This window comes from Aquila chrysaetos, chromosome 23 (genome assembly GCF_900496995.4).
Source record: "Aquila chrysaetos chrysaetos chromosome 23, bAquChr1.4, whole genome shotgun sequence".
Taxonomy (NCBI): domain Eukaryota; kingdom Metazoa; phylum Chordata; class Aves; order Accipitriformes; family Accipitridae; genus Aquila; species Aquila chrysaetos.
Window position 1 is genome coordinate 19,009,413 of NC_044026.1, and position 27,818 is coordinate 19,037,230.

At 40.2% G+C, this 27,818-nt stretch overlaps 1 protein-coding gene and 1 long non-coding RNA gene across 6 annotated transcripts; both read right to left on the reverse strand.

Annotated features, from left to right (window-relative positions):
• Positions 1-80: 80 nt before the first annotated feature.
• On the reverse strand, positions 81-27,818 carry GEMIN8 (gem nuclear organelle associated protein 8). Of its 5 annotated transcripts, none has more exons than XM_029999101.2 (5): positions 27,665-27,818; positions 26,783-26,830; positions 23,127-23,163; positions 19,893-20,319; positions 81-2,104 (listed from the first exon to the last, which is right to left on the reverse strand). In XM_029999101.2, the coding sequence occupies exons 3-5, from the start codon at positions 23,127-23,129 to the stop codon at positions 1,854-1,856; spliced, it is 681 nt and encodes a 226-aa protein (XP_029854961.1). In that variant the 5' UTR covers positions 23,130-23,163; positions 26,783-26,830; positions 27,665-27,818; the 3' UTR covers positions 81-1,853. The 5 variants fall into 5 exon arrangements, with proteins under 5 accessions (XP_029854961.1, XP_029854958.1, XP_029854959.1 ...); XM_029999098.2 differs by having other exon boundaries at positions 26,779-26,830; positions 27,665-27,817; XM_029999099.2 differs by having other exon boundaries at positions 26,779-26,830; positions 27,743-27,802.
• On the reverse strand, positions 18,665-19,886 carry LOC121232560. Its single transcript, XR_005931213.1, has 2 exons — positions 19,282-19,886; positions 18,665-18,837 (listed from the first exon to the last, which is right to left on the reverse strand). It is a non-coding gene; the product is annotated as an uncharacterized LOC121232560 (long non-coding RNA).

Genomic DNA, 27,818 nt, shown 5'->3' on the forward strand with positions numbered 1-27,818 from the left:
AAGAAAGCTTTAGCATATAAGAACTGGAGTGCTGGAGTATGGAAGTTTGTTTATAAAAAAATAAAAAATAAATTACAAGGTGTTATGAAGAGAATTTATTTGGTCAACAAATGGAAACCCAAACAAAACACTGAATTTCTGACAAAACCCGCCAAAAACAAGAGTGAAGACAAATGCAGGACTGTTCATAACCCTTTTCCCTCTCCTGTCTCACACAAGTTATTTGGATTAATCACACCAGTAATAAGTCATGGAGACTGGGGGCTTTTAATTTCCGTGTTCAATTTAACTCCATCTCATCACATCTAAAGTGAAGGAGGTGGAACTGAAATGAAAAAGCTGCTTTGAAAAAACATAGTAACTACTAGCAAACCCAAAGATACTTTAAACTGCACCACAGACTTGTTTTAGTGCAGCTGGCTGCTGCAGAGGGCACAGCAACTGCTGGTGGGTATGACAAACTACACATGCTACAGAGATACACCAGATGCAGCGGGCATGAACTGAAGTTAGAATTTTAGTTGTGACCTTCCTCTGTTGCCAGATAGGCACATGAATGTTTGTCACAATTAAAACAGTATAAGGTTCCTTTGCACTGGCATGGAGATGCTGCTTAATACAAACTACAGCCCTTCAGCACACAATGATCTGTAGCAGCAGTGCTTCACAGAAAGTCCTTGGAAGTGTTTAGGGTACCATTTTCTAAGGAGTCACCAGTATTGAGGGGGCAACTTTGCCTCTCTTACACAGACCATTTGTGTGCCTCACTCAGCCTGGTCGGCTATCAGTGGGGCAAGCACAACTGACCAAAAGTAAAGAGTGACAGAAGTGGAGCCAAACAGCCTGTGCAGATGGTGAGTACGCACAGAGGCACATCTAACTTGCCTATGTTTAAGCTTTGTGCATGTAATATGCAGGTGGCCATCAGAGAGCTGCACCTAAAATAAACATAGCCCTCAGGGGTACATGGCTTCCACACCCCGATATACAGCGTACAGATGTACCCTTAGTCTATCAAACTAATACATCTTCTTTAAAGCTTGAAACCAACTAGATGCTTTTTATTAGAATGGCAAAAATCACTGTAGGCACTGGCCCCAAGAGTGCTTTGTCCTCTTAAGTTTCTCTTCTGCTAAACAGATCTCTAACAGACAGGGCCACATCAGGCTTCTCGCCGACTACCCCGCTTCCCCCTTCATTAAAACATTTTTCTATGTAATGTTGCTTCAGAGTCAAACTTGTGCCAGACAAGTATCAGTCTGGAAGAAAAACTTCCTGCTTTATTATAAACCTCTGAAAAAGAATTCAAATGGCTGGGCTATGGTAATTTGATATGTTGTATCTTGGCCAGTGGGCTCCCGGTTCTCAAAAAAAATCCAAGATTAGCAGACATAACACTTCAAGCTGTGCTGTGTTAAACAGGATCCAAATGCTGCTACGTTAAACAAGACTAAAAAATGGGATCATTCAATTTCCTAAATGGGAAGAACAGACAATTTGTATAGTCTTTTTCTTTTTCACATCACTTTAAGTTTTCCCAGTTCACTGAGTATAGACGCTTATGTTCCTTGCAAGCAAGGCAGGCGGGTATCAAATGAGTGAAACTATGACTTTAGACAGGTTTGATGTTACTGTCCCTCCTATTACTACTTGACAACTCTATGTAGGTAGAATGGACCGTGACCATTGCTGACAGACAATGTAAAAGGAACACAGGGCAAAGAAACATGCTGCCCTTGCCAGCCTCTGCCCCAAAGCCCAACCAAAACCAAAACTTTGCAGTTCTTTCAGCAGCACAACCTGAGGCAGCTGCCCCTACAGCCCTGTGCCATGGCAGAGCACAGTCCAGGTACTCACAGCTTGAGGGGAATAATGGGCCAGTATTTGGGCTGCTTTTTATCACAGTTTCTATCAAAGATAAGCTGCATGGCAGCCTCCATTGCCTGGATTTTGGCAGCTTCAGCACCATACAGTTTCTTCATTTCTGCCATTCGCCTCTCTCCAGGTCTTTCTGCAGGTGGCTGCACAGAACGCCCCATCCTTTTGTGAAGGTCTTGATCAGCCTCCACGTACTGGTGCTCAGCTTCCAGCTGCTGCTGTCTCCCTAGACAAACAAACCACAAGAGATGTAAATTATTGAGCTATGAAACCAATCACATTTTATTTTAACTTTTTAAATATTTCATATTCAAATTTGTGCTGGGTCTAGACGGCCGAGAGCCACACATTCTAGGCTCAGCCAACTTCTGAAACTTACAAAAAATTGCATGTTACTCGTCCTGCTGTGCTCATTATGCATAGTGACAAATTCCTACTAAATAACAAGATAAAGCCAGGCTGGAAGAAGTGGGGAAAAAGGAGGAAGCTCCTGGAATTGAATCCTAAAACTGTAGAAAACCTCTGTATTAATAATAACAAGTAGAAATCAGCATTGCTTCATTTCTTCCCAGCATACACATGCCCTGAAAAGCAGAAGAAAAACCAAAAAACCCAAAACAAAACCAAAACCAACCCGGCCAATCCCAAACAAGAGAGTTGTTTCCAAAGTAGTGACTTAGCAGCTGAGATAAGGAAACAATGCACAGGACAATGCACCTTTAGCTGAACCATAGCCAAGAGAAAATGTAATCAGTTACTACTCTGAAAATGAACAAATCAGTCTGTCATGCAAGTGTTTGCCATTAAGTGCATCCAATGAAACACAGCTGTAAGCACTGCGTTTAGATAAACTATCCAACCTCATACATTTCTCAAGACTTGCAAAGTTCAAAACTGGCAGCCTTACTACTATTGCTCTGAAGGCAAACCAAAACAGCACCCAACATAAAGCCCTGCACCACGTCTTTTAAAGAGGATTTAAAACAGTTCAGAGAGGTGAAACATTTGGACCAATCTGTCATCAAAAATCCTCTTTGGTAAGCCCTATCAGGAAGCAAGAACTTGATTTTGTGTGCCCAAACTTACCTCCACTTCCTGGGTGCTGCTCTGATGGAACAAATAATGCTCTGTGCCATTAAAACAGCTAAGTGCTATACAAGACTCTCCTCTTATGGGGATATTTCTGCAAGATGAAGAAAATCACCTGGCAGTTGAACTCCTTTGCCTACCAAGGACAAATGAGGGTTCTCAAAACTGCATCACTGAAACAGTTCACTACTAGTGACAGCTTTTCTTTTTTTTTTTTTTTTTTTTTTAAACATCAAAAGGGACAGAGTGTCCACAGGTCAGGATGCATTAGTCACATACAGGACATGCTTCTCAGCGTTTGGTGCCATGTACCTCTTCCCTCCTTTCCCTAAGGCAGAGATTTAGCTTCCACAAAACACGTAACATCTGCAAACCCTAACCCAAAGTTAAGTATCCTGACGTATCTGTGTCAAACATCTGCCGTTTATTTTTACACTGGAAAGTACTGTACAGAGCAGCCAACTGACTGTCTGTCAGCCTTCCTAAATGAATTATCCCCCATACCTCATTTCCAGAAAATAGATATGTTAAACAGTATAATCAGAAATGTCAATTTTGGCATCTGTTTGTCTTGACAGGGATACAGAAAGCTTTTGTCCTATCACTTCAAACACCATCCACAGTTTTGTGTTGGTAGTCGAAGGACAGGAGGGCTTGAGGGCTTAGCAATTTATTCCAGAGCGCCATTTCACTTTATATGATTTTGCTTTAAGGGCACACCCCTGAAGTGGGCTGCACTGCCAGAATTCACAAGGAAACATACATTAGAGTCCATATGTGTTTTCGGAAGAGTCAGATTTATTTGGTGTCAGGCCATTTTAACCAGAAGGTCTGAATTAAAAGAACTAACATTGCCTACAGAGGGCCCAGCACTATGAGGACAGGCTATAGCACCCAGGCTGTGACTACACAGGTCACTTACATCCCATTGAAACAAACTTCCTGGGACACCAGACTGTCCACAACTAGGTAACATGTTTTTAAGCATGAACTTGATGCAAATTACACTGAATAGCGTTAGACAGAAAACAAGAATCTATACGGGAAAAAAAATGTCCCCCACTGTAGGTTACACAGCAAAACTCTGGCAGGGCAATGAATTGAACCCATATTTGTTGACTCTCTTGGGCCACAAAGAGAATTCCTTGTACTTCTGTACTGCCCATGGAAATTTTTTTATTCATTAGTTCCATAGCTGCACGCTAGAGACAGCTGCTTCCTCGCCTGCTTGCTGTAGAATGCCCTCTAATAGCTCATTGCACACAATAACACTTAAGAAAAATTAATTTATCTGGAGACAGATAATGAATTCTACTGTTTGGAAATTAAATGGGTCTCTAGCAGAAGCTTTAGGATGGATGAGTGGATTACAGTTTAGTGTGCATCAATCTCCATTTTGTAGCACAGAGTAGTTCATAAACCTGCAGATCCTAATGTTAACAATCAAAATAATAATACCAATTTGAATTCCATTCTCAAAATTACCTAACAAATGTCTGGAGTATATGTTTTACTTTACACTAATCAGATGTACTGCCCTTAACTTTCTAACCTGACTTTTACTCTTCTATAGCTACTGGTTAAAATATTCCCAGAGTAACTCTATTACAGAGTCTCGGACACGTAAATCAGGTCTCCAGAGTCCAGGCAGAGGCTGGGGACAGAAATCTGCTATGGAGACCCACATTTTTTTGTACCAAAGGCTGAATTTGAGCATAAAACATGGCAGCTGTTGCTGGTAGTACCACTGTAGCTGTGTGGTTGCAGCTTCAAATGGGTTATTTGTGGAGAGATAGTCCCATGACAAACTGCACTGTCAGTGATGCCACTATTTGTTGTCATGGACAATCAAGGAAAGAGAAGCCATGGAACTAAACGGGTATGTAAACTACTGATTTTCCAAAAGCAGTATTTCCAGCCAAACACAGAGATAAGAAATAGATGACAGCAGAGAAAGTTTTGTCCCATTGAGATGCACACTAAACTCTCTTTGTTGGGGCAGGGGCTGGGAAGTAGAGCTGCTCTTATTTCCAGCAGTCTGGGTTCTTTCCATTATCTCAAAATTTACTTTAAAAACAATACAAAGCAATGCACCTTGAGCTAAATGTGCAACTACCCCTTCATCAAAAGGATGACAACAAGCATCTGACAATGGAAAAAACAAACAAACAAAATTATAAACTGTCTATAGACCTAAACCTATAGAGGCAACCGGAATTTCTCTGAAGCAAGCACCAAATATTCATCCATGAGTTAGGTATCAAGGTTTATCAAAACACTAATTCCCAGCCTGGAGCAATGAAGTCCCCAGCTTCAGAACAGATTCTCAAATCAGTTTCACACTCCAAATTCGTAAGTCATTGTGCTGCCAAGTTATAAATATGAAACAAATAATTTTTACACAATTCTAAGTAGGTCCTCCTTCCACTTCACACAGACTAAAATAAACGTGCTTTCTTTTAAAGCGTTCAGCTTCAACTACTGGCAAGCTTCCTCCAATCATCAAACAGTGTTGTGCAAATGTTCAGAAGGCAGGCAGGCAGCTGCAGTGGTGGCTGGCTCCTGCACAAAGGAAAAGCATTGCTGACATTTTCCTAATTGGTCAGTTCCATTTGTTCCCAAAGATGCTCTTCCTCTCTTGAAGCTCTTTTCAGAATTAACTTATTCCTACCAAGTCCAGTCCTGCTGGGAAGTCATCATTATCTGGCCAAAACCAGTTGAGAGATCTTTTTCCAAATGCAGTTAATAGCCTTTTTTCTTCATATTTAAGGAATACTGAGATCTCTACCTAGCTCACACTGCATCCTGGGATATCATCAGTGATTCCAGGCCTTTTGAAAGAAAGTTTTGGGTTGTTGTTTCCCTCCCCCCCCCCCCCCGCCCCGCCACTTTTCCCACCCTTCATGGATGACTCTTAATCTGGGGTATACTAGCTGAAAAGTGAACAAGTATAGACAACTACCTCCATCCTCAGGGACTGCCAAAAGCAGGATAAACAGTAACTAGCACCTTATCATTCACTGCATTTGGGGCTTCATGGACACACAAATGCCCTCTTACATACTTTCAGCAAAACTATGACCTAAGCCCTTCAACACAAGCTATTTTCCTCACAGGCCCTTAGAAACTCAGCTGTCTTGTTTCTCTTATTTTACAAAAAGGAAAATGTCATATACTTTCCGCAAGTTTGATCCACTTTGCTCTTCCTTCTTTGTAATATCCTTTGAGAAGCTTAAGTAGTAATAAAAAAAAATTCCTCTCTGAAATTCATCCTTTTCTTATTAGAAGAAAAAAAAGAAAACAAAAACAAAACAAGGAGAAAAACAACCTCAAAACCAAAACCCAAATGAATTTCCTTATTTGTAGAGAAGTCCCCATGGAGACTTTTCAACATTAAAAGGAGATGAAAGTAGAGAACGTAATTATCTATGTTGGATTTTTAATGAAAGATTCATTTGTATGGTTTCTTCTACCATTTTTAGCTCTTAATATTTATACACCCAACCCTTAGCTCCCTGTAGCCAGTGATCACATGCAACCTGATGACGTTTCTTATACAGGCAGCCTTCTCCACAGTTCTCTAGGTGCACACACTCTGCAGTCTGCCATGTTCTGCCCCACACGACGGTAGTTATGGCAAGAGACCGAGGGCTTGCTCCTCCTAAGTGTCAAATGGCCTTTACTGACTGTGTTTCTTGCTTAGTTAGCACATTATTCTTCAAGGAAATATTGCACTTTCCCCAGCCTTGGTCTGTTTTTTCTTTTCCTTGAGACTGACCTATACCCCTGTTCACATATTTGTCTGCTTATTTCAGATGGTGAATGATTTTCTGTTACTGCTGCATATGCACTTTCTGAGCTTTCTCGTCTTAAATGATACCTGAGCTGATCTTGAGCAGCCCACACTAACAGTTAAAAACACTACCCATTTCTACTGATTAAAAACTCCTAGTTCTCTCTTTGAATGCCACTTCCCACAAGCCTATCTGCTGTGTTAAATGTTCTGCCCACACAGGCTTCTCAACGCAAAATGCCAGCTTCTTCATCTCTCTAAAAAAGCTAAGTACCTTTACCATAAACTTACGTGTGAATTTTTCTGAAGTGATAGCATCAGACCATTTTATTATGCCCGTACTTGCATGAACCAGGCATGGTTTCCATGGGGAAACCCAAAATCTTTGCCTAAAGGAATTCCAACAAAATAAGGATTTAAATCTGAGGATTTGTAAACAGGATATTCAAGGAGTTTAATTTCTACAGAGCTCTACAGAGCTCTGGATTTCAGAGGGCTGACATCTTAAGCATTACTCTTTATCAAGGGCAAAGCTTTGCAGGGCAAGAGTTACCATCAGTGGGAGCCTGTGAGATACAAACAATTGTGACTTACACCCACATCTGTAAAGATAAAATATTCCAGGTTGCTGAAAACAGCACGGTCTTCCTTGCTGGAGGGTTACTTTGGAACACTAAGCAACTTACAGAAATTGTGGAAATGTACTGAAAGAAGAGAGACACGATTTTATAGCGGAATGAACAGCCTCATTCTAGCTGTGAGTTGGCTTGGGGAAAATAGACTTATGTTTAAACTTCTCCTTAAATTTAAAACTTTGTGCTTGCAAAAAGTGTAAAAAAAGGATTACAGATGACACAATGTAACTTCTCCCTTCCCATTTTTAAAGAGAAGTCTGATCTTGAAAGAAATGGAGACAGCTAGGCGGTATCTTACTGTGCCAGCAGTCTAACCTACGTAGAAAAAAATCAAATGCTGTAGCTGGCTTGAAAACACTGATTTGGAATATAAGTAACTTTTTGGGGGAGTAATTGCCTGCAATGATAACGTCTCAGTCACCAGAGTCACAACCACCATGAAAGAGAACTACCAAAAATGCTGAAAGTATTAAAACCCCAAGTATCTACACTGACAAGTTTTCCATCTGCTAGTTGAGAAGGGAATGAGTTAAAAAAAATTGAATATTTCACCACATACATCTACAAGCAATGCAATATTCTCAAGAAAAAAGAAAATGTTCTGTTACAGGCTTTGAAGTAAGAGCAGATGTGATTCCTTGGCAAGCTTGTGGCAGTCTGAAACCATGGTTCCATGGACATTTTTATTTCCTCAGCTACAAAACCAGCTTATGCAGTTTCTGCTTCCTTCCTCCCTTAGCTGCACGCTCCAGCTCCCAGGCCCCTCAAGGATGCCACTACAATTGTCTAAGGGGCCACACAGTGAACCCTACAAAAAAACCCCAACAAGTTATATTTAATCCCAGTACACTTCAGTGTCTTGGCACCACACATGCTGAACTAAAGGGGCAGCAATAAAAACTGCTTAACCTGGCTTTGGCACTGAGATGTGTTCACTGAAGCACAGCCTGACTGAAAACGTATTGGTAAAAGAAGGAAACAGTCTAAGGCAAGAGAGTGTGCTCCTTAAGACAGACACAGTTGCAACAAGCTGTCTAAGCAGACAGCAAACAGATTTTGCAAATATGAAGTCCTCAGTTTGATACCTTCTCTTTCACTGTAATACAGATTTTCTATACATTTTGAAGAGGACAGCTCTGTAGAAACAGGGCAAAATTACTTACCAAGACAGCAAGTGAAGAGAAACTACCTTTGAAATCAAAATTAATTGAAAGCCAGGAAGTAAGGTTAGAACCAAGGTGTTCCACTTCCAGATAGTATGGTTAGTACTAGGTAGTATGTATCACTCTCAAGTTAATGAAACACATGCCTCACTAATGAATCTGTAAAATTAATCTAATACTTTCCTACCTGACAGAGTTTTAAAGAATTAATTATCTCACATTGTTTTGAAATCTGTGGGTTAAGTTACTGGCAGAAAGTGACACAGTTAACCAGAGAACAAAGAAGCCGATTTCTGTTTTAGAAACAGGATTAAAAACCAAGAAGGGTTGTCTTGTGGTCTCCAAAACAAACTGCCAAAGATCCTAGATGGAAACAATACAAGCGTTCATGTCCATATTTACTCCAGCAGTAGGCTACATTGGTTACTGCCCAGATAAACAACAAATCACCTTTCTTTTATTTTCTTCTATTACCTTCCACAATGAAACCCTTAAGAAGGGATATTCTTATCCCGACCAGAAAATGAACTGAAACAATCAAACCCCATAAACATGAAGCAATCATCTAGCCCAGTGGAACCTCAAGTGAAAGCCTGCTCTAGAAATCTGAATGATCTAAATGTAATCCATAATCAGGTATACATGCAACTAGGATAGAAAACACACAGGCAAGCCCAGCGTAACCATGGGTCTGTATCACACCAGAGACAACAAGGTGTCCAGACTGTACGCTTGTGCCATCAGACAGAATTAAACAGCCAGGAAGTTCCTGACTGACCACTGCTTAAAAATTAGTACAGGATCAGGCACTGGCAGCTGCCTTTAGTAAGGATCAAGTCTACAGCAGTAAGATTAAATACAGACCAGCTGACTCTGCACTCCCATCCCCCAAAACAACTCCAATCTGTCACTGATGGCAACAATGCTGACGCCAGACAAAGACACCAGTGCTAGAGTAAACAGAAAGATTACTGAAATCTATATATAACTGTATCCATATATACACATACATTTATGGCACAGAGGAGACTGAACAAGGAAGCGTTCATATTTAAAAATGCTTCTTTAAAAGCAAACCAGCACATTGAAGAAACATGAGTTTCACAACAATTTTTCCACATGTGCCCTGAATAGGAATCAAGCACATGCACTTGGAAGAAATTGTTCCATGATGTACAGAGCGCTAGACAGCTAAATAATACTGAAAGTTTGGTGCTTTCAGGAAAAAAAAAAAAAAAAAAAAAAAAGGAAGTAGCCTGTGTCAGTCTGCTAAAACAAACTCGCACATTCCAACTTTACATTCAAATTTCTTTCTTGAATCCAGCCACAGACTACACTGCTGAATTCAAGTTGGTTTATTGTATGACATGAGAAAGTAACTCGGTGATATATGCAGGAAAATCTGCTAGTTTATCAAAAACATTTGAAAAACAGGGGGTTTTGAGAGCAACCTGTAAACATGTAAATGATTTTCTGGAAGGAAGCATACTCTAGATATGAACTGACCTTTCAGTTAACCAACAGGTCCATAATTTTTTTTTTTTACCATGGACATGCAGAATTAAATAACAATCTCTGATCCAGGTAAACTTATTTTCAGCAAGTAAATATGCATTTTTTCCATGCTGTTAGTAAACTATAGTGTGCTGCCTGACCAATTGTTTTGAAAGAGACATCTGGAAAGAAGGTCAAACTAAAGGAATCCGCAAAATATGTCACAACTTGTGAAAGAAAGGGCTGAGGGGTAGAGCTTTGGAAACTTAGTTTACCTCTGACCTTCTCCTTGCTCATTTCAGCATTCTAGTAAATTAAATGAAATGTACTTAAATACATAAGGATAATTGCTATGCCTGGTATTAAAAACACAACAAAAAAACATCGGGAAAATATGCCACAGAAAACCTGCAGACGTGCCTCTATCGTACCTTCCACAAAACGGAAAGGTTTGACACTAGAACTAGTTCCAGATTCGGTTGCTGGAGCAGAAGTCTGAGTGCTGCCTCCTTTCAAATAGGCAGCTGGCATCCTGCGCTTCAGAAAGTTAAGTTGTACTTCTTAGCAAGTGGGAGCTCCACACCTCCCCTCTGTCTCTTCAATGGGGCAATTCACACGTGAAGGAAGTGTTTAAGTGACTTGATGAAGACAAGACTTCAGAGAAGCAGAGCCATCAGACTAAAAGCCCATCTAGCCTGACAGCCTGTTCATGACAGAGGTCAGTAACTTATGCCAAGGGAAGAATGCAAAAAGCAGGGAATGCAAATAACTACACATCACCAGCTTTACCTACTGAGAAATGGAGAGATCAGAAAAAGGCAGATACTTCTTCCTGCACTCCTCCAAAGCCAGCCAGATGCTCTGCATCTACCACCTCAACACCTCCTCCACCAACATGTCACACATGATGCAGTCTCCATAGTCTGGACTCTTCTACAATTTTTCAACCTCCTTCCCACCATACCAGTGGCCAAAAATTCCAAAGCAATAACAACTGATGAAGTTTAAAGCGAGTCTTCCAACCCTTCTGCTCAGCAACCATATCAGAAATTGCAGACCTCCTAGAAATGAAGGTGCTCTGCAAGGCTTGTGCAGAGTGAGAGAACGGCAGCATTGGCTTGTTAGTATTTGAACAACCATATTAAAATTGAGGCCCAGCACGCTCTTTGGAGACCTACATTCCTTGGCAAAGTTTCTCCAATTTCTGTGAATACAAAGCTGACTTTTAGACCAACAACCACCACTTCAGCAACTACAAATGCAATTAAACCCAGGAGATTCTTATCCAGCTAAATGTGAACAATAACAATCAATAGTATAACACCCATGTTATTTATTTCCATACAAATATCAATTTAAGATTTATTCTTCATTTTACATGGCCTCCATGATTTCAGCGTACTGCAGAGCAGTGTTATGTCCGTGAAAATATCAGGGGGAAGCTCTGATACCTGGATAAATGGGTTTAGGTACTTTGGAGGCCAATAATGGTTGTAATACTGATGAACAGCTGGATCAATCTGTACTGAGTACTTCATATGGCTGCAGCACAACTGTTTCTCGGTGTGTTGTCGTATCAACCTTCTCTATTTTCCTGAGAGGCAGGGAAGTGCTATCACCCCTGTATTACAGGTCCAAATAAAAAGAAAATGGACACGAATTCCTAGAGCAGGAGGTGCTTTAGATTCCTTGGAATGGGCTTCAGAGCAGATCACATCACAAGGTGGCACAGGTGCTCAACCCAGCCACTGGAAAAGATAAGAGTGACAATGTTCCCTCGCACCTTGTGGTTTAAGATGCATCATCCTTTAGGTATAAGTGACTGCTCCCTTCTTCCTGGAAGGCATGGCTGGAAGAGAAAGATTATTATTTTGGATATCTGTTGCTAAATTCTACCTATGTTGAAAGCTTTTGTGGATCTAGTCCCAAATGGCATGTCCAAGGTAGTGATGGAAGTCTGTAAAGGCCACCCAAGTCTGAGATGGGTAGCCTAACGCCTCTGTCTGTCTCTCTTGATTTTGAGCATGTGAGGAAATGAGTTTCGAAAAGACCCGGGCAGATGGAAGTCTCCGAACTCTTAGTTTCTGCCTCCACAGCACCCCATGTTTCCCTAATGACGATGGACATGAATTCCATCTGGACACTTCTTATAAAACTGAGGCACAGTGAGAGACATTTAAAAGCAAATGGTGCTTCTGAAGTCTTGGCATTAACAACACCCCATTAAAATTAGCAGAGGTAAACTATGTGTCTCCAAGCAAACCTGTACAAGTGGATTGCTTTATAACAGAGATGCTTGAGATATTTTGCTGCCATGCTCTGTTGTAGATTCTAAGCAGATTTTGTAGATAAAGAGCATAGAAAGCACACAACATCATTACATCCATTTCCACCTCGGTCTCCGACATCTGCTTTTCACAATTACTCCAGTGCTGTACACCCTGAAGCTTTAAACATTTTTGCTACAGCAACGGTTCCCCCAGGTCGATACAAAAAAGGTTGTGTTAGAAAATGCTTAACTCGTAGCCCACACTGTCACTGTCCAGTTACAACATTGAGAGTATCATGCTAAAGGCAGATGAATTCAGATTTATCAGCATAGAACTGAGACAGAGCTCTCTCCTAAGTAAATTTAGGAGATCCAGAAATGCTGCATGTGGCATGTAGATGGAACCAGAAGACAGACTGCCCAAGTCGAGCCATTAGCACAGAGCAGCTTTTATGCCACTTTTCCCTAGAGCTGTGTCTGTCAGCATGGTCTCACCTGCTCTTTTCCACAGCAGCTGCAGCTACTTTCACAGGCTCCCCTGCAGGGACAAAGAATGAAGAGAAGACTAGAGGAGCCACTCAGAGCAGCTGCAGATGCTAATGGCATAAGCAAGCAGGCAGACCTGCCTTCAAAAAAACCTACCAGCACCAGTTTTGAGTGTAAGTAGTGTCTGTGTCTTCCCACACCAAACTGTTCCCATATGAAGCAATGACGGCAGGACGACTGGGGAAGGATTCCTTGTTCCACACGTGGCCTCTCAGCCCTGGGGTCCACCTGGTGGTTCTTTGCCAAAGCTTTGCAGAGCCCAGGTACGTCACAGCAATGTCCTCAAGCCTTGGAAACTGCATGAACACAGAACAGGCACTGATGCTCTGCTTGTCTGATCTAAAACTGAGTTACCACGTGTATTTTCTTTGTAAAGATAAAGTTCCAATAGCTAATCCATCACAACAAGCTACTGACCTGTTTCAGGGATCCTTCTGAGACCAATAACCATCAAGAAACAGCTATCAAAAGCAGATCTAGCACACGGATGGTGAGGGACAGGGCAGCTGAGAGGAGCAATGATCTGTCTCTGTCCTGCACATCTTATTCTCATATCCTCAAGACAAGTCCAGTCAGAAGGAATTTTACCACAGCACTGACTTACTAAGACCAGCAACAATACAAGATTACCAGACTTCTCTTACTGATTCATGAATAACTTAGGGATAATAGCTCTCTGGGAGAAAGGGTAGCTCAAATCCCATATTTGTTCAGCAAAGATGATGTCAACAGGATGCGTTTTGGTCACAGGGATGACATCTAATTTAACTGTTAAGCAAAAGGTCTGGAATGAACAATTCTTCTCAGATTGTATTGTTCATTCTTCTACCACTGAGGCTTTTGCTTACTTCCTGCTGAGGTACTCAAAATCCCTTATAAATATGAATAAATCGAACCTCTCAACAAGCCACCTGAGGTATGTACTATCTTCGCTCTAACAACAAGAACACATTAGACAGACAAATAAAGGGTGACAAGTTCAAACACAGGTTTCCAAAGTTTAATACATTTTTTCATATTAAGACAGCATTCTTCATTTCCATCAAATGTAAGAGGAAATAGAGGTGTTTGACATCTTGGCATTTCTCTTAAAGCCATGTCTACACTACAGTTACAGTGAACCACATGAACTTCTTTTCCCATGCTCCTAGCTATAAACTTGCTATAACTCAAATACCCGTACTCCACAGCATGCTTAGGAAGAACCAAGCCCAGTACAGCCGCTGGCAGACAGGGAAGCAGCATCCCAGGCCCTGGCTCCACTTGACTGTCCAGGCTGCACGCATGGGAGCATGGTCCACAGCATCCCCAGGTGCCACCTAGGAGCTGAAACCCAGGGCATCCCTCAGCAGCAAAACAAGCCTGGCCTTGCACTTGCATACTTTCAGGGGTTGCCAATGCTGCCAAAGAGTCTCAGCCTGAGGCACATAACAAATAAGAAGGACTTGACATACAATTTCCAGTTCTATATATTAACCCTCACAAAACTCTCCTGAGCATGCAGTAGAGGATATCCGTTTCTGACTGTATCTGGTCCAGTGATACAGAAAGTGCACTCTTTCCTCAGCAGCACCTCAAGCCTTCTAGTGTCCCTCTCCCATTAATTCCTGTAGCAGCAAAGTACACCCGTACAGCATAACGTCCATTCATTGCAAAATGTGTTGGGATTGATAGGCCAGACATAGGTCCACACAGCAAAGCTATACATTCTTCTAAGCTCAGATTCTGTCTCTAGTATGAGATTCAAGGACATTTTCTTGACTATCACATATTCTACGAATGGATGTGTTCCCAAATTGATACACTTAGTACAAAGACAACCTTGTCTGTTATGAAACAGATATAAAACTGTGCCCAGCTGTTGCTCTCCAAACACAATTCAGACCCTCTATTTTTGCAAGTACAGATTAGTTTTCAATATTAAAAGAGTGAAAATTGTGGCACTTTTCCTTGTTTCTCTAGCAAGAAGGCATTTTCTCAGTTGTTGTCTTCCAGTACCAAATAACACTGTCTCTACATTGGACACAGTGTGTGCACTTGAGAAGATTCTGCTGCTACACAATAAAAGGTTCAATCATCAAGAGCAGAGATGTGGTCCAAAAGGAGAGCCTTTCACATTTTTCCTTCAGTTCACAAAAGGACACGCTTCAAAAGCATCTCTCAAGCACCCACACATATTGCAGAGAGCACTCTTATTTCACAGACATTTCTCAGAAGCTTCAGCAATTCAACTTCTAAAGAGAGTGGTAAAAGTTCATGTGACAACAAGGCTGACAAAGCCAAGGAAGTTGAGCAGGTATTTGTAAGTTCACCATCCACACTGCTTTGACAGTTTAGGGTAGGGAAGAAGAAACAAAAAAGATGCTGGTGACCAAGAGTAAAAATCTGAATTACAGTCTGATGGAGAAAAAGACAGATGAAGAACAGGGAGAAGCATTTACCAAAAGCGAAGGAAAGAAGGAAAACACAGAGGCAAAAAACCTGCATCAAAGTCCAAAGAAGCACATAGGCCTTAAACAAAACCAAAAGCTTCGTGGATCTGGTACTATTCAAACAAGTTGCAAAACATGGAAAATTCCATTACTCCCTCTTCACAGAAGAGGCAGTGGCAACCGTCATCTTTCAGAGAAAAAGAAACCCAAGGTAAAAAAACCCTACGGATTTGAAACAAACATCTTCATTCACTATTTCCTTTCAATTTTTTTAAAAGGTTTTCCATCTAGCATGAAAATTTTAAGTTGAGACAACATTATTTTGGGAAAAGCTGGAGGGTATGTGTGTGCAATACAAACAGAGGCTTTAATGGAAAAAACTAGCATTAACAATTGACAGACTATTATCCTTCAGTAATGAACTGACATGATGGTACTTTCCTTTGCTTTTCTTTGTTTTTAAATAAAGGACACTGTCTCATTGCCTGTTGACTACTACAGAATGGCTCTGAATATACTTGCAATGCCATATTCACTCAATTACAGTAGTCATTTTCTCTTATATGTAAAAAGGGAACAAAGAAAAACTGCATAAGGACAAACTACGTTTCAAAGGCTAAATTTGAAAGTGTAATAAATATGTGCCATTAGACAATTTACAGAACTGTTAGGCTTGTGAATCTTCCTTTCTTCGTTTTTGTCCTTTTAATTCTTGCAAATATAAAAAAGCAACTTACTGTATTCTGTCCTTTACATCTAGGATGCTCGGAGAATTCAGTACACTACCTAGGTCTGACAGGTATCGTAATGCAGAAAAATAACTACATCCTTTTCAACAGCCAGAGGGAAGACTTTTAAATGCAACTAAAAACATCCCCAAGAAGCACAGTATATTAGGATCACCAGTTACATGAAGAACCAGAACAACAGACTAGCCTGACAAGAAAATCCCCTAAAAAATAGAATCACTAGATAATTATGATTGCATATAAAGAGACAACCAAAGAGGGAAGATATTAAAACTGTCTGTAAGGGATTTTAACCAAAGGCACCATATAGCTAGAATACAAGATAAGTTTGTAGTGCATTAATAGGTCTGAGTTCATACAGCCTCAGCAAAACTCTGCTCACTACTACTTCAGGGCATTCCAGGAACACATAACTTGACTGCAACACGACATGAATATAAAAACTAGTAAGAATTTGACATGAATTCAAAGACAAAAAAAAGAGATTGTTTTAAAGGAGGTTGTTTGTGAACAACTGTATCACTGCTGAAGTGTTAAATCATGCAGCAAGGCTCAGAGTTTGCCAGTTTCAAAGGCTTTACTGTGCAAGTCAGCCCATCTCTGCAAATGCCCACTGTGAAAACAAAACCAACCAACCAAACAAAAAAAGTCGCTAAAGAAGTTACAAATGTGCTTGTTCTTCAAGTTTGTGGCAGTTATCAAAAAATGGAATAAACCTGAAGTTTTCTTTTTTGGCTAGTCTGATACAATGGCTTGCTTATCTTTGAAACTTTTTGCAATTAGCATTAATGCTTGTATGTCACCATCCAGACACAAATGCCTTTCCCACCTACATCTCAGGCCTATTTAAGTCTTCCACAGTTAAAATTCGCAAGATTTTATCCTCTGATGTCTGTGATCATGTTTATCTTCAGCAGACTCTAGATGCGGCATTAGAAGTGAAGAGTCTGACATCAGCTAGGATTCATTTTAGTCCACTTGATTACCCTTCTACATGTTGATGAGACATGGATCATGTGCGGGAACCACCTTATATCTTTCTTGGTAAATCAAGACTCTCATTATACATGTCCAAAATAGCTGCATTAATGCTGCATAGTATTTCCTAATTTTGCAGGGCTTGAAAAACACCAGACTAATGGAAGTCATCATTCACAAAGATAAATCAGACCTTCACCCTCTGTACTAATATTGCCTTACTTATGTGCCAAATTCCCCTTTTTATTTGTCCCCTTCTCTTCCCATGTGTCTCATACTTCAGTAAGCTGCCAGTAAACATATATCAAACTCCTGCATAGCATTCGTTTTAAAAGAAGAGCAAGCCCTTGGAGTCTTCTCCCAAGTGTGTAACAAGGTGCAGGGGTCAAAGGCTGTGAACTCCACCTGGAGCCCCTTATTTATGCCAGAGAAAGAAAACATGAGATACAGCCTTACCCTTAATGTTCCCTAACAGCTGCCTTATACTTCAACTGATCAAGGTCACTATTGGTATTCTGCTTTGACATACCTAAACATTCTCATTCAGTTTAGAGAAAATTTAAAACTCTTACCTCAACATGACCAATGTCTCTTCCAGACACAGATGCCTAAATTTCAGGCATTCAGCTTTATAGTGTCCAACTTTCCCTACAAATCTGATCCTAAGGTGAGGGGAGACAGTCCAGAACATACAGTTTGGGATTAAAAGGAAAAGACATCAGAGAGGAAATACTTAAGTAACTGCAGGTTTCTTCTGTGGATGCATTATCTCCATCTTCTTGAGCATTGATACAGAACGACTGTCATTCTTCAGCACAGTATGAAAGATATAACATGATAGCATCATTATGGATCGCAGCTTAATGAACCCCTAAGTTTCATTTTGTTCAGAAACAGCATCCAGGAAAATTAGTAACACTACCTCCTGAAGTAGAGTGATACTGCCTTCAACACAGTCTCCATACCAGCTCATTTCCACACCATCAGGGAAACAATGATTTTCCCCTCCTCCTGCTGCTTATGTTTCTTCTTTTGAGAAACTTCAACAGAATTAAAAGTTTATTCTGTTTTCCTTTTCCCCGACTGCACAAGAAAAAATTATTTCTGAACCAAGATCATACTGTATTTTTAATTACTCACAAAATTAGCATTTAGATAGCACCATTCACCCAAGAGTTCTGTGGCACTTTTAAATTTCAATTAAATCAAGTACTTGCTTACTTTTTCATGCTTTGAGGAATTACAGATGATTATTATTACTATCCTCACTTTATCAGAGAAACTACTAAAGAAAGTGAGGCATGCAGTAGGTAAAGACCAGATTCTGCTTAAACTTGCATGAAGATCTGGAATAGTGCTGCTGAAACGACTGGAGTTACACTTACCCAAAACCAGGCTAGTACATGGCACACAGCAGAGACCTAATTATTCCAAAAGGCTCCAAATACCACTGTGGTGGAAGGAACAAAAGTAAAATCTGTGTTCTGAGTCGCAAACCTCTTCCCAATTCACCTGCTCATCATAAAGAATCAAACCATATTTTTAGCAAGAACAGCCAGTGAGGGGTCAGGAAGAGATTAAATAGCTATACCAAGGTCATATAGGATATTTGCAACAGAGAACAACTCTGAGCCCAGATTTCCCAATTTCCAGGATACCACTTTAATCACTCGCATACCTTTAAACACTACTAACCATAAAGACAAAATAAATCCAAAGAAAATGTACTGCGTTTCCAGAAGTAGCCGAGCAGCTTAAAGCATCCTGTACCTCGCCAAAGGAACATTTCAACAGAGAACACCAAGCTGATTCTGCAAAAGCATGATGAGAAAGGGATGCATGTCAGGCACCACCACCAAGCTCCTTAACTCACTTTCCTCTGCTAACTAGATCAACTGTGCATCATACTGATGGGAAGTGTGAAGTTAGGCTGAGATGTTTCAGCTCACCAGATACCCTCTGATCAAAGAACTTAAAATAACACAATTTTTCTCTCTCCCTCCCAACCATTGCCTTTATTATGCATTTTTAGAACATCTCCCTCTTTCAGAGAAAGCAGAGAAAGCTCTATTAAACATTCATTCTGGGTATTTCCTATTGGAGTCAAGTGGGAAAAGTTATTTTCATCATGCTGCTTTTTTAAAACAGATACTAAATCTACCTACAACATTTGTATGTGCAGTAAAGTGTCAATAAAGTACAGCATGATCTTCTATTTCTTTTAAGGATTCCAAAGAAACAAAGATGACCAATACCTCTGAGGATCAAGACCTGAGAAAAATCTTAAGTCTTTGGCTTATATTCCCTGCTTAAGGACTTGGGTCCAGATCAAGATGCAAAACAAAGAGAAACGTGTGGTATAGTACAGAATGAAGACTACCCTAGGGATGCAAGGGGAGAAGAAAAAGGTCATGAAATTTTGCTGTTGGGTTAGCCAAAGAATAACAAACAAAATGGCTGCTCCATGTTATAAAATACGTTGAGGCTTACTCTAGGGTTCAGTGATGTAGTAAAGCACTTCCTCTGTGTTCCCCTTTCAGACATACAGCAAGTTAGCAAGATTTAACCATAAAAATTCTGGAGTTTTTCCTTCGGCACTAAAAATGAATATTGTCATCTGGACAAATGTGTTATTCTCCTCTTTACAGACATAATTTTCTCTCTCTCTTACCAAAAAACCTTCAAACATTTTCTGAGACTTATTTCTAATGAATGGTGCTTAAGTGCACCCATCGGTTTTGCCTACTTCATTCTGTTTGCCTTGCTCACTTGCAGTGCCTGTTTCTGTGAATTCTTACAAAACCTGTAAATGTTGAAGCCATCCATCACCCAATCTTATGTACCAGAAAACACAGAATGGACTTACGCAGTTCTTCCCGGTGCCTCTCTGTCTGTGCAAAAAACTGGCGAAGCTCCTCTGTGATCTCCATGTTACTCAAGTCATATTCTATCTCCCCTTCAGACTCAGAGTCCTCCTCCATTTTGGCGTCCCTGTCATCATCCTCCCTCCCTTGGTGTGCATCTGTGTACTGCTGAGCTCCCCCATGGTATGGAGCTCTGCCAAGGGAGCTATAGCTGGAAGAATAGTTTGGGGTACGTGGGAGATCATTCCCATCCCAATCTGAGTAGCGGCTACTTGGTGAGGCTGCAGAAGGATGCCACGGTAGGTGATAAAAGGATTCCATGGCTTTCCTGTAGGCTTTCTGGTGTCTACGCATCCAGCGCATGGCTAAGTCATAGTGCTTCCAGTATCTTGCGTACACTTGCTGAGAATACCACGGCTCAGTGTCTTCCTGTGGCCAAAACATGGGGGAGAAGGAAAGAACACAAAGTAAAAAAAAAAAAAAAAAAAAAAAAAAAAAGAAGGACAAAAATAGGAAAAAAGAAAAAAAAAGGAAAAAAAAAGAGAAAACAAATGGTAATGGAGGGGAGAAACACTGTAAATGCAAGCACAAAGCCTGCCTTTTAATCATTAGTCATCCTTTTCCTATGATAAACCATATAGATCTGAAAGAGGACAAGTATTAACACACTGCAAGTACAATACACTTCATTACTCTTACAAGAGATTGTTTTTGCATCCACACAACTACCAGTGAAGAATTAGCAACAGAGAAGTTGTAGTGTCCAGAAGGTATTTTCCAAGTGTTCAGGCAGTTCTTTTCAGTTCCTTCTAGGGGCTATGCTGTGTGGATATATTCCACAATTCCTTAGCTGCTCATGTGAGTTCTAAGAACTGAATCATTCCAAGGTGTATGTATTACAACCTACACCTGATTTCCAAATCCGCAGACAGAAAACACAAGAGATTAAAATTCCTCCATATTAAACAAAGGCATTCATTTTATCCAGTAACATATTTCCTCCATCTGCCTGCCAAAATAAGTTTCTCAGAAAAGGTCAAATGGCAATTCAGCCAAGTTCATATATCCATCATGGCCTCGATCAAAAAAAAGATTGTATTTAGCCAAGTGCAAGCTGCCAGTAAATCTCCCTTTTGTACTCATCAGCAACCAACATATGAAAAAGGGTAATAAAGTACTACTGATAAAGTACACGGAAAAATAGTTCTATAGAATGAAACATACTGTAACACACCTTCTCCTATCTTCTAGCTAATCTGTTTTCCTAAAAAAACAGTTTAATGCTGTTCAGATTTCACTAGCAACTACAAAGCCCCACAGTTCCCCTAGCCTTAAGACCCCTTCCTGCAGGCCATTTCATCTCCCTCATCCTACTCTCAAAAAGAAGGGATAATAGAGGATCTTAAAAGAAGGCCATAAAGTAAACCAGAGCCTAGAACAAGTAAAATAAATAGCAAATGTTTTTTTCTTTCCTCCACATCTTAATTTCCATAGAAAATCTTTTATCTGGGCCAAAACAGAATGCTTGTACTTTAAATTGGAAGAATTTTAATTAAGCCATGTTTTGGCAAATACTTAAAGCTACGGCAAGATTAGCTGAGGTTTTCAGAGATGAATGTGACATTTACAGTCCTTTATTAGGTTTGTTTTGTTTTTTTTAAAAAGGGCATACAAGACAAAAATCTTTCTTTAAGCATGTTTTCTTGATCTGCACTGGCACCATTCCGTAGCCTTAAAAGAATGATTTTCTGGGAAAAAAAAAAAATCCCAAAACAAAATAGAGAAAACAAACCTAAGAAATACTTTCCATTTAATGCTAACAATATCAAGAGAGGTTAACTGTATTTACTTACATTTGTTTTCACTTTCTGATTCTCAGGCAATAATGCAAATGCTAGACAGTTTGGAATAATACTTTTAACTCTCATGTTTCCCTTCTTTCTGCAAAATTGAGCCCATTATCCCATAAGAGATCTATAAATGCTATCGCTTTTTAAGGTCATTGGTAAGTGCTCTCAGAAACGAAATATCTCCAGCTAATAGAGTCCATAAAGAAAACCCACCACAATAAATCTGCATTCCTTAAGACATTCCTGATCAAAAATTGCACCCTATTTATGAAGGGCTCTAGGGGTCAGCTATGTGATTTAGAAGTCCAAACAAATTATCTTTCCTCAAAAGTAACAATTCATGGAGGTGAAACTTCACTCTGATTCTCCTCTTGGTCTAACATTGCACTGCTACAAGACCATGCATTTCAAAATATTTATTCCTAAAATGAGTGGGTGCAAGAAAAGCATCTGCCTTCCATATGGTATTTCTTCATCCTTTATCATCCAACCACCTAAAAGCTAGGATGAACAATGTTTTATTTACTGTTCTTGCTTTGCTTAAGAATGTCACACTGACTCCTCATCCTTCAGCAGCCAGATAAGAATGTCCTCTTGTCAAGTCTGATACATTCACAGGTTACTTTTAGAACATTTTGTCTATTTTTTCCACTACTTAAAAATCCAGTTTTGAAACATCATGAAGCTTGACAAAAGCAGGTATCTCCTACATTCTATGTATTTCCAAAGTAGACAACATATTCTTTTAAAGCTCAAAAATTATCTCCAGTTCTTCTAAAATGTTTCTAAAAAGGGCCTTCATGACTTTACTGAAAGCTCTGGAATCCAGCTGGCTGATCTGTCTAGCTGACTAGCTCCAGTTGTTAATTTAGGGGAAAGGAAGACAAAAAGCCAGTTCATGTAGACAGGACTGTGATGCTGGTGCCTGTCCAACTACTTTTTGTAGCTTTTTTGTTGAAAATGACCCTTGAAAATCCATTTTACATTTGAATTTTAAAACTACATCTGTTAAAAAAGAAATACAGAAATGTTTTACATTGGGGTGGAAAAGGGAAAGGAGCACTTTAAAGTTTAACTTAGTTCTATGTCTGTGCTTTTTCAGCTGTGGAATAAATGGAAATGAGATTTCCTCAAGGAAACAAAAGCTATAAATCTAAGGCAAATGATCAGAGTCGTCTGTTATTTTCCTGTTATGTCTCTGGAGTCTTCCCAGAAGTAGACAAATCATTCACTGTTGTAACATGAATTCTATTTTCAAAGCAATTTAGCTACTTTCACATCTAATTTTTACATGTCTGCACTGACAGTTCAATAAAAGTGTTTATACGCATTTTGTATATAAAATGTGACTAAGTTATCACATAGAAACCCATAAAGACCGCTTACCATCTCTTGTGGAGTTTGTTCTGGTGATCAAGATGAACTAGAAAAGAAAACAGTAGTTTTTAATACATAAAAATATATGTATTAAGATGGTCACAAGCACTGAATATATTTTTGTTAAACTTGAGTACTATTGCCTACAGCTATTAAATATCCCTCCTCTGTTGTGGCTAGTTGAAGTCTCTTATTTATAGTTTTTGTTTGGCATCAGTAAAAATCCCATTCCTTAAAATTCTGCACTACAATAAGGTTAAAAGGGAGCCTTCTACACCATGCAGCCTAAAATGCTGGGAGTGAACAGTTTTTTTTCCCCATTACCCTTTTCTATTTTCTCTCACCCTTCTACAACCTTTACTTTCCAACTTAATGCCAAACAAAAATCATAAACTTAAATGAAACACACTGTTCTCACTTTTTAGTGGTGTCTGCACAGTGACATCTATAAAAGGAGCAATTACCATAAAATGATTAAACCCATCTTGACTCCATTCAAGTAGTAGGGTTTCTGTTTAAACCTATGGTGCACTTATAACCACATACAATCCCTTCTTTCACTTTATTTCTCTTTTTTTTTTTTTTCCCCCGGACATTTGATCCTGCCTCCCATAAAGAAAACACAAGCCAATTCAGGCTGCAATCACATTTTAAACGTGAGGAAAAGGCTAAAGGAAGAGGGGCAACTGGAGGGGGTGCGGAGAACAAGGTACCTATAACCACCAGGCAGGATTTATAATTACCATCATTTTCAGTGTGATTTACCAGCATGAATCACTGAGAAATATTCTGAATCCCCTCCCTACTTGACAATTATTTTATTACATTAAGACGTCAGCTGCTTCATTCACATACTTCTCCTGACACTCACCCTCAACTTGAACTTTGTTAGGCAAGTGCCAGTGAAAGGTAACAGAAACTTAGCACACTAAACTACCACTGCTACCCCTAAGACATGGTCAAATGCTATTCCCAGCAACACTAAAATACAGCTAAGACAGCACTTACAAATGTTTCAGATTTATACCAGCATAAAACTAGAATTTTTCAAAATGTATATGAATACAGTGTACCAGTTGTGTTCTCCCTCATATTTAACAATGCCGATTAAACAGCAACCTTTTGCCTAAGACAAGCCGTATTGTGTGAAAAGAGAAAGGGGATGGGCCACATTCAAAGAAAATGCTAATCATGCAGCTACCACAAAGGCAAATTAGTGTCCTTTGCAAAGCCTACACTAAGCTCAAACCCATAAACCCTTGGTCATACCAACCTACCTACAAGAAGTCCTACATAGAGGAGCAGTCCTATTGCAATCAATGGGATGACTCATGCAAGCGAAGGATTGCAGGATCAGGCATTAGGCAACCAAAGTGCGTGAGCTCATTGTATTCTCTCCTGCCTGCTTGGAGGAAGAAGAAAACCTAGCACTGAGGTCACTGTAAAACACTGCGGTGACTTGTAACACTTGAAACCCACACATACATAAAAGACTCCTGGGCTATCCCTCTTTGTTCTTTTTAAACATCTCATTTCCCATGCTAGCCCTCTTCAAAACTTTTATCTCCATTCCCATGACATACACATACTTTTTGTCCCTTTCCCTTATACATCTGGATACTGTCAAAATTGCCATAACGTCTTGTTCTCATACTTAAAAACCTAAGTCCATCATAGCCAATTCTTCCATTTTCTACTTCAGGAAAAGTATGTGTATTTCATTTTCATGTTGACTCTAATTCCTACATGATGAAAGATTCTTTGAACTAGCTTCAGCATAAACAGAAATCAGGTTCAGAGCTTAATGTAAATACACTTTTTAAAGCAGTAAGTGGTGAAGTCTGATACTTTATTATTAATATGCAACATGTACATATGCTCTCTGAAGGGAAAGGAGGGGAAAAACCCTGGCAAAACTACCCAACTATATTAGTTTACCAAATATGAAAAAGCTGTTTTGCCAAACACAGAAACTTTAATTATTTTCATAAATTATTCATGAAACATTAGATTACAAAAATAAAGCAGAGCGTAATAATGTTGCAAGCCGGGGCACTAAATTACCAATGAGTTTGTTTTATTTTCAGCTGAATGTCTTCCAAAAAAGCCTACATAAAATTGAAACATGACAAGAAGCAGAAAATAAATGTGATAGCTCTACTTCTATAATTTATACTTTTAAAAATAAAATAAGAAAGCAATTGAACATCTGAAACTCACCAGCAAATGCAGAATTTAAAATGAGGAAGAGATTTGTTTGCCTATGCTGACCATTAATGATTGAAAAGTTATTTTTTGATAAATGTTATTACACCCTTTTCTCAGTTTTAAAATATTTCTTCAGTGATGATTAAATATGGACATACTCCCTTTCATCAAAACATGCCTGTCTCCTTACCAACTCGAGGCAAGTAAGCATTAGTAAAAATAAATAAATCTGATCAAAGCAATGACAGCATTTAATTCCACTGGAGTCAAAAGAAGTTGAGACAATGTCTGTCATACTGTGAGACACAACCATGAAATACTGTTTTTTATAACTTTGTAATTTAATTCACTCCCTGGGAGCTAAGCCCCTCTAGTGGCGTGCTGGATATAGTGCTGCCATATGGGAGGCGACAGGTACAGCTCAGGAAGACCAATGGGGGATTAAGCAAGGTTTGACTTTATTCAGAAGACTGATGAGCACAAGATTAATTAACCTGTTGCATGGTATTAAGGTAAAAATATATGTTATTAAATGAAGATGAAAATTCAATAAATTCAGCAGATTTAAAAAAAAAATTACATAAAGCCTTCCTGAAAAAAGCAAGCTATGTTTAAGTCAGAAATGCCCAAAACAACAGACAGCTGACCACATCCTTCACCCACTGCTGCTTTTGTCCCTGCTCCTTTAGTCTGTGAGAATTGCCTTCTTCAGTCAGGCCAGAGATGTCCCTAACTCAGTATCTGGTTTCTGGCAATGGGTAGGAAGAGATGCTCAGTAAAATATAACACTAGAGTATGCATACAGGATTTATTTTTCCAGGTACATTTCTCCTGATTTCAGCAAGTGGCAGTTCAGATACTTTGTTTAGCTCCAAACTGGTTTTGGCATTTAAAGCCAGAATGTGCCATTTCTCTGAACCCATGAATACTAAGTGTTTTCACGACATCCCATGTCAGTAAGTTTCAGTTTAAGGTGTTAAACATCAATTTTGAACTCACCCTACTACATACTCCAAAAATATTTGAAGAGTTCAGTAAGAAAAGCATACCATGTAACATCAATAGTGTGCATCTTCCTACAAACACCTATTTTATTTTATACTTCTAATGCTCACTCTTGCTGCAGAATTACCACCAGAAGAGGGAAATGTCTGAAAAGTGTTTTGACACTCTGTGCTTCAGATTAATACTGTGCACTGCTGGTGTATGACGTTAACTTTAATACCGAAGCGCCCTAGTTCCAGTCACGCAGAAATATAAGCCTGTGATTGCTGAAGCAGTTGGCAGTACAAGTTATACCCCTCAAAAAGAAGAAAGGGTAAAGAATCCCAACACTATACACTGCATTCTTGTTTGTGAATGGCTGCAAATAAAAGACCTGTCCAGCACTTAGGAGACAGTTATGGCTGTTCATCATCCCAACAGGAGAGTCAGTTGAGCTATGAAGACCTACCTACCACTATGATGTCTTCACACCAATGTCCTTACACAAACAGTAGTAATTCCTGCAAACGGAAGGGAAACAAATTACATGTAAGACAAAACTATGTTCATTGCAGAGACAATCCACATTTAACTAGTGGTTATGCAAAAAAAGCATGCAGATCAAACTTTAGAATATGTGTTATGGCTCTCTTGACCCAAGCAGAGCCTGAGACAGTGTAACCCTCTGCTGCTCCCAAAACCAGGGTCTTTCTTCTCTGAGATCCAGGACACAAACCCAAAAGCTATTTGGGCCCAAAATCAGAGGTCAACAGTTAAGTGCTAAAAGCTGTACAATTATTATTAGCTCCAGTTAGCTTATGGTTCATATATGGCTTGTCAGCTTAGTCATAAACGAGGAAACTTCTACGCTATTTATTTTGAAGGCAAAATTCACTTCCTGGTCTCACAGATGCGGTACCCAGACTCTGGTCAGTGACTTTAAGGATCACAAAACCGATGAGCAGCTCTCGCCTCTGCCAAACAATTAAATCTAAGGGCTGGCAGGAAGAGAAGCCCTTCTGCCCAAGCTCACCCCGGCCCCAAGCCCCAGCACACGGAGGACCCCCTCTCCGCCTGAGCTCCCGCACCCCCGCCTCAAGCCGGAGGCCGACATTTTGCAGAGCAAAGGAAAAGGTAAAGCCCGGAGCCCGTTCGCCCGATTTACGTGCCACGACCACCACCTTTCCGCCCCTGCCAGGCGCCCGGGCTCCAAAAGCAAAACTCCCTCCCGAGCTGTTCGCTTTCCCGCTCACGCTACCGCTCGCCCCGGCTGTCCGCCCTCCCTCCCTCAGCCGTCCGGCCGCGGCCCAGCGAGGCGGGAGGCCTGGACCGCAGCGGCGGATCCCCGCACCCACCCGGACAGCCTGTGGCTCCAGTGGGCGAGGGGAGCCGAAGGGAGCCGAGGGGAGCCGAGGGGAGCCGAGGGGAGCCACCTCCGGTGCCGTCTCCCTCCCTCCTTTCCGGCCAAGATGAGCGGAGCGCGGCAAGCGGCGCTTCCTCCCGCCGCTT

Bases quoted from the DNA above. Each gene is read 5' to 3' on its own strand.
- GEMIN8 (XM_029999101.2), bottom strand. The intron at 2,105-19,892 runs GTAAGTCCATTC...TTGTTTGTCTAG, and splicing joins GAGGCACCGGGAAGAACTGC to GGAGACAGCAGCAGCTGGAA.